We start from the raw sequence: 7,638 nt of genomic DNA on the forward strand, positions 1-7,638 counted from the left end.
GCTCCCTACTCTGCCTCCCGCATCTGCCCCAGCCAGTGTTTCCTTTCCCCATGCCTTCTTCCATGACATTCCTCTCCTGCCCCCTTCCTTCCCTGCTTATTGTGACTGAAGCAAGTATATTCCATCCAAAAAATGAATAGAAAAAAACCCAGACATGTGCCTTTAGAGGGTGAGTTCATCAGATTTGTTTTAAAAGTCTGCATTTAGTCATGATGAATTTTACATTAGAGGCAGTTATTTCCATTGACTGTGAAGTCCAGCTTTCTGGCTCGGACAAGATAGAGTGGAGCGCTCAAGTTAAGAGAGGATAATTCCATTCTGGATGTCCAGAGTTCTAAAGTTCTAATAACAATTTCTCAGCTTTTCAATAATTTCACTCCCAATTTTCAAATATAGGTACCTGGGCCTGTAAACTGTGCAAGATGTTCAACTGGATCTTCCCCTAAATGTTGGTTAGGATTAAAACATGATGTTTCTCCCCCCCATCCCCCCCTTTTTTTCCTTCCCTCCCCACTTCTTTTTTTTTTTTCCCCCTACATAGTATTTCTGAGATAGGGCCACGTCAAGCTGTTATTATCTTGCATCTTTCATTCTGTCCACTCCCAGTAAATGATATCGTATCCTATTTGTTCAGAATAAAGCCATAAAAAAACATTTTCTCATTCTTCCTGTTTGCTTACCTCATTATAGCTCCTCTTGGAAACTTATCTTTTACACTAAACGTAAGTGGCAGGTTGAGGACATTGAAAGTGAAGGCAGCTATTTTCACCATACCTGTTATATTTCATTTATTAAGATGCCAGCCTCACCCACTCATTACATTCTCATATAATCAGCTGCATGTCTTGTTTGTTTTCTTTTTCTCAGCTGGCCTTAAATGGCCAGGGGATGTGAAGCAATGGTCTTGTGAGTATCCATGAAATAATCTCCTTGAAGACCCATCTTAAAATTTAAAAATCTAATATTTTTTATACATTGGCCATGGTTAGAGAGCTAGTGTGCTGAAACAGTGCCTGCCACAGGAGCAACACTGTCTCTCTGCTTCCTCCCAACAGCAGAGGTACTACGTCTACCTGGGCAAAACACACTGCTGTGCAGAGACACCTAAGTTGGCTCTGGCTGAATTTATTCAGAGAGTGGAAACAGAGTGTAACCAGCTAATTAGCCCTACTCAGAACTGGCTGAGAAGCAGAGCTAAATTACTTAAGATGAGCGTAACGGTTTTACATCTGGCTGGTACCAAAGGTATTTCTGGCACAATATCATGCCAGGCAAACCTACACACAGGGCTTATATGGGCTTTTTTTGTTGATACTTATTTCAGTTTTAATGCTACAGCACCAACTCTTCTCCTTACTGTATATATTCACAAATATTTTGTCATGCAGGAGGTAAGCGTGAACCTGAACCTGAAGACAGCCTGCTGCTGGATGCGATATCTCCCTCTAATGCCTTTAATGTTGGAGATTCGGAAATAAGCCTTCTAGTTTTCATGCTACAGATATTAACATTTAATTTTATACTAGAAAACGTTGACCTCTGTTCATGTGAAAATAAGGCTATAGGACCAGCTCTCCAGCAGCTTTTAAAACTCTGGTAATGTGTGATACCTGAGAGAGAAGTACTATGAGCTCTGTCAGGTTTTCCAGGCTATGAATAAAATCTGCATTTTTGGAATTTAAAAAAGACAGCTTGCACTATGTGGCTGACAGTAATAGCTCCATCCCAGGGCATCTTGGATGTAGTTAAAGACACATTTACAGATCACATTGGCAATTTCCAGCCCCATGCTTTTTCTGCATTTGTCTGGAACTTTCCAAAAATGAGACAAATTTTGAGATCAAAGATGCAGTGGCAAAGCTCCACTTTTCCTCAGATCTCTCCCTCCACTTCCCCCACCGGCTCATAAAAGGTGCCAGCTTTTTTTTTTTTTTTTTTTTTTTTGAGGCACTTAGTGCTATGCATACTCTGAATGGAGAAATTATCAGACGTTGGAAGGGGATTTTGCTCATGCAATAACAATCATAACCAAATTCTCACAGCAGGCTCAACACAATACTGATTGTTTCTCTGAAGGAAGCAAGAATTAAACCTGCCCCTACCCAGTCAGAAGAGGTTCTGCAGTGTGACAGATGCTATAGCTCAAACCCCAGAAACACTGGGTGTTATCTAAAGAATATTATCTATCTCCAGCAGGGTCTTCTTTTCCTTAAAATTATTCATGAACTTCGATTTCATAAGACATGTTGTAGTGTTTTATTTATGTCACTGTTTAACCACACAATAGATTCTTTTAAATAAATTTGCTTGCTGGACCAGATAGAATAAGAATACATGTGTGACTAGTTAATTAAAAATGTGAATAATTTGGACTATATTTTAAAGTATTTTTCCAGGTTCATACATGAAGATTTAAACTACAGCTTTAATGAAAACTTGTTTCCAAACTAGCTACTGTGGGTGGGCATGTGACTGTAAAGTAAAACAGTTTAAAGTTTCAGCCATGACATCTGTCTTAGATGTTACTGGGTACCCAATAAAATCAAGGAAGATAACGGTTCAGCTATCTGAACAAGCAGCGGGCGAAAACACACAGTTCAAGAACACAGTTCAAAGCAAAGTGGCAGAGATTTTTGGAGATGTTTATCTTTTCTGTTCCCTGAGATTATTATTCAGCCTACACAACCAGCAGAGTATTCTCTGGGAACAGAGAGCAACTTAGAGTAACATCCCAACATGTGCAAGACATTTTGTTCATCATGCTCTAGAGGAAACTTTCAAGACAAATAGGGAGCCAGCTACGGGTGGTCTTCAGAACTTGAAGAGGAATGTGTTAGAGTAGCACAGCCCTGGAAAACATACCTATAAGGGTTAACAGATGCATTTACATCTGTACTATAAGTTCAGCATGTGCGTGTGATAGTCACATCCAACCATGTATGCTGGAGGGCTGCAAGTACAGCACGTTGTAAAAACATAAGCTTCCTTCTCATTTCAAACAGCCGGCACACCAAGTTCAATGTCAATCTGCATTTTTCTCAGGCAAATTGGGAAAGAAGAAATTACCGATATTTTCAGCCAAACAGCATACTAGCAAAACTTGGCCATTATTTCACCAGTTCTTACAGCCTTTAGGTAGCCCAAGGTAAGATATGAAATGTTCTTTGCTGTTACAATAGCAATGACTAAAAAGGAATGGACTGTAAGTGTCAAAAGCTGTAACACAATGCAACCCACATCTGTCAGCTGTGCTTATTTCCCTTTAAATCATAATTCTTCATGTCACATTGTTGAACAAATCAAAATTTGGGTACCTAGTGTACTAAAAGGTCATTAAAATATAAAATTATGACAAATGCAGCATGGAGTAGACTTCTGCAACTCATAAGACAAATCTCTCTGACCTTCACAAGAAAAAAAATCCATTTTTTAACACTTAAGGTTAAGGAGTTCATGCCAAAGTTATTTCATGTATCTGTTTTTGATTGTTGCAGAAGATGCCCTTTGCAACTGCTCTCCTAAAATCAATATTGCTGACCTTTCAGGCTGTGAATGCTGTCTAATCAAAGAAGGAGCCTTCTAATTTTTTTTTTTTTTAATTTGAACTGCTTTATGTGGATGCTGTCCATAATCTGTGAAGTCATTAATTAATGTTTATAGTCCTGATACAGTTGTATATAAAATGCCAGCATAATGATAATTTCACAGGGAGATATCTGCTGCACTATTAGCAGCTCTCTATAGGACTGAAGAAAACCTGAAACATTTGTGCTAGTGCTGATCACAGATTCCAGAGTAAAAATAACTACCTCAGTCTGGACCATTTAACAAACCACATGTTCCAACTAAAATAACAGTGTCTGCATTTGTTAGGTTTTAACACCCATTCTAGGAACCCTATACAAAATAAACATGAGGTCAGGTAACCTAAGGACAAAATAAAATCTGTGGGACAAAGATTCCAAAGTAAATAGTGCAATTTGAAAATGTGAAAAGCACTTTTTTTTTATTTCTCAAATGCAGTTAAATTCAGCTTTTCAGCAGAATCCTAGTAAAGTTCAAAACTGACCAGGAGATAACTTTAACACAGGCAGCTGCAGTCCTAGTGTTAATTAACAGCCTCAGTCACTTTCATGAAACCCCACTGGCTCCTGATTTACGTGCCTGTACTGTAAAGCCTCTGACCCGATTCCGTAAGCCAAAATAAAATACGGTCTGTGCAGCAAACTGAAATCTCCCTGGAGTCACAGAGCAATGCCATGTTTCAGCTGAAGATTTCAGGATTCCTGTGTTAATAACACCACACTGAGGAACTGGTAACGGAGATGTGCTTGCGCATATGCCGCTGTCATTAGATCACCCATTTGTTTGTATACAGATCTCAGACTTCCAAGCTGAGGCTAATTTTAGCTGGACTCAGATGATCCTGCCAGACTCACTATCCCTCGCTTTGCTAATTATTGCTCAGCACTCTGCTCCAGCTGACTTACCTTTTTCACTGTCTGTGAATTACTGCCAGGGAGGAAGCAGTGAGTGTTGTTTGGGGAGACCTCCTTGTACCTTCCTTGCTGTGTTTTAGTCAGTTTGTTGGGTGCAATCCCATTAACAACTGCCGAAAGGATGCTGCTGGTCATGAGAGGAGTCAGGGTCTGGCAGAACAGACAGATGGCCACCACTACGGCCAGAAGGAAGGGGCGAGGGCGACAAAGCCTGCGGCACCTGGGGACTTGCCCACAAACCATGGCCTCTTTGCCGTCCTCACTTCACCCTTTGCCACATTGCAGATGCAGTCCAAGTAGCCACGTCTTGCCAGGGTAAAAAAAGTCAGAGGCACGCTTTACCCAAACCTAGCGAGAGTCTTCTCCATTTCTGCTGCTGAGTGCCTCCGTGGTACCCGGCAAGAAGTCATGGGTTCCAGAGGAGCAGAGGCTTGGGAAATGCCCTCCCATGGGGGTACGGGAACAACCTGTGAAAAAACAACAAGTGAGCAGTGGCAAGCAGCAGCATGCCATGCGGTGTTCTGTAAGGAGCCGTAGCGAGCTCGTCTACACCACGCGCTCGGGAGAACAGACCTGCCGGCAGACAGGTGAGAGGCAGAAATCTTCACCCCCTCTGCAGAAGGAACTACTCAGCCAGACAATAGTATCCAAGAAAGCAAGAGGTTAAAGCTTAACATGTCCTGTCCACAGCTGAAAAGAGTAAGAGAGTGTACCAACTTCGTGAACAATCGTTTGCTGTTTTTTTTCTCTCTTGCATTCTCAATTCCCACTTTGTTTTTACAGTTTCCTTCATTCCAGTCCCTTTAAATTGCCTCCTTCCTGTCAGCATGCACAGCTTTCTCTCTAAAAGTGATCATTTATCTGAAAACTGACAGGCTATGAAGATTTTCGTTTGCATTTGTTTTGTCCAGATTGCGAGTTCAAAGTTAGGTTTACTTACTCAGTTCTTATCCTGTTAGAAGTTTTCCGTTCTCCTCTAATGGGCTGCTGATTAAAACCACTTGGAACAACCCTGGCTCATGATCCCAGCTCGTCTCACACACTCAGAAGGCAGGCACACGCACATACACACGCCATCTGAAGCCAGTTGGACCACAGATTTCATATAAATAAAGGCTGGACTGCTCAGAGGGTGGGGCTAAACTAGCTCTGCTCTGAGCAGGCACCGGGTTTGGAGACGCAGCCTGAAATCTGGATGGGGAACAAGAGGTGTCCTTGCTCACGCTGCATGCCTCGGAGCCACCATCACTGCAATTTTTAGAAAACTGCTGTTACAGCAATCAGTCTAATTGAAACAATATTAATATCTTGCAGGCAGTAGAAATCTGAGCAGCACCTGCAATATTTTAATCCAGATTAACAAAAATGTTATAAAAGGAAGCAGATTTACTTTGACATAAGCGTCACTGACAAAGCAGTTGTCAGTAATTTTCCGTAGTAGATATAATATCTCATAGCAGTGTATAAATAAAACTTCTTACTGATGTCAAAGAGGGAAAGAAAGGAGGGCGGACAAAAATACTCCAATGAAAGCACTTAGTATCTAGGCCACAGAAGGTCTTAGTTACTACTTCCCCCTGCTGACACAGGACATGGACAAGACAGATGGGAACAGTTGAGGAACTCTCTTGTCTTTATAGACCTAAACTTCTCATATAATCAAGTTATTTTAGCTAAAAATATCTGTATACAAGTCATCTATTTTATCCTTCATCCTTAATTTTTTTTGAAAAGAAAGACTTCTTCCTACACTGCCTCATATATAAGAAATGAGCATTGTTACGATAACTTCGAGCCAATTTACACAATTCAAGAGCAGCAGCAGCAGCATTAGCAAGTTAGAGACCTGTGTGCAGCAATGAAGAGTAGAGTATATCTTTGTTTGAAGTGTTGGTGTTTATTCCGCTTTTAAATCCCTTTTTTTTCCCCATACTAAAACCATCAATTCGTGCATATAGGAAAATGCAGAACCTCAGCTGTCACATGCACTGCATTTTAGTTTTCTAAAATGGGGCTGTAGTTGTCTAAATGAGACTCCTGGGTTATCCTGAGCAGGAAGGGAGTACAAAACTTGCCCATACCCTCCCGTGATAGATGCTTGCCATCCACCCAGAAACTCCCATCTCTGCTCTCTGGAGACACGTTGCTCATGCTCCTTCCTTCCCAGCACACTAGCTCACATCCTTGGGCCCTGCTCCAGCCAGTCTGTGCTGCAGAGCCTCTGGCTAGCGGACATCAGAAAACCACGTGTTCCCTGCAGCTGGCTTCGGGCTAGGTCTGTGCTGTGCAGTGGAGAGGGGTACCCAGGGAGCTGGTACCTTCAAAGGAGGATTGCGGAGACACTACCAGCCAGCCTGGGAGCCACAGTAACCCCCTGAGCAGAGGAGGAGAGCATAGCAGAGTTGCTTTATTGTTTTAAGAGATTGTCCTGTGGTTTTTGGCATGCCCTGATGTCTGGGCCCACAACCACCAGCTGTGTGGGTGGCATTTGCATGGTTGTCAACTTCTCCCAAATTCTTAGTGAGGGGATTTTAGTCAGAGCTTTATGTGCTATTGCTAGAAGACTTGATTAAACCTAGTTTATAAAGATTTGGATTAATGGTTGTGGATGTGGAGATCACACCCCCTTGCTAGAGTCCCACACTAGAACAAAGTAATCCTTTCTGTCCTCACCCCCTGCTCTCTCAGTTACCTTCAGCACAGCAAGTAACCATGCTCTCCCTCCAGCCCAGCATCATTTTCCCCTTTCAAGCTCATAAGTGATGTCTTTATCCTCACATTTCCCCAATGTCCCAGAGCCAATTCATCCTTCCTGCACCCCAAAATCACTCATGGGCCCCAAATCTTTCAGGACAAGCTGCCAACTTTTACTCATTTACTGTACCAAGACTGATACTGCAAAAATAGAGATGAAGGGATATCAGCAGAGGGCAGGCAGATCACTGCCTCCTGTGTACTCCTGGAGATCAGCCTTCTGTTCATCTGCTTTTCCCAGATGTTCCAAGGAGCTGGCTTTCTCCCTGTGTTTTGTGGTTTCTTTTCATGACAATAGCATGTAATGCACATTTCTTAAGCTGTAAATACTTTTCTCAATCACAGCTAGAGTGCAATGAACATGATTCCTGTCATCTTTTGAATC

At 42.0% G+C, this 7,638-nt stretch overlaps 1 protein-coding gene across 2 annotated transcripts in view; it reads right to left on the reverse strand.

Moving 5' to 3' along the window:
• The window catches only part of CPED1 (cadherin like and PC-esterase domain containing 1), a 157,760-nt gene extending 152,186 nt beyond the window's left edge, over positions 1-5,574 (reverse strand). For both annotated transcript variants that reach the window (XM_087766717.1, XM_009464129.2), the window contains exons 1-2: positions 5,440-5,574; positions 4,491-4,966 (exon numbers count right to left, since the gene is read on the reverse strand). In XM_087766717.1, the coding sequence (XP_087622843.1) occupies positions 4,491-4,742 (252 nt within the window). In that variant the 5' untranslated portion in view covers positions 4,743-4,966; positions 5,440-5,574. The remainder of the gene's footprint in view (positions 1-4,490; positions 4,967-5,439) is intronic.
• Positions 5,575-7,638: the final 2,064 nt, after the last annotated feature.

This window comes from Nipponia nippon, unplaced genomic scaffold (assembly GCF_047370975.1).
Source record: "Nipponia nippon isolate SJK-2023a ecotype South Korea unplaced genomic scaffold, ASM4737097v1 scaffold_3, whole genome shotgun sequence".
NCBI classification, from domain to species: domain Eukaryota; kingdom Metazoa; phylum Chordata; class Aves; order Pelecaniformes; family Threskiornithidae; genus Nipponia; species Nipponia nippon.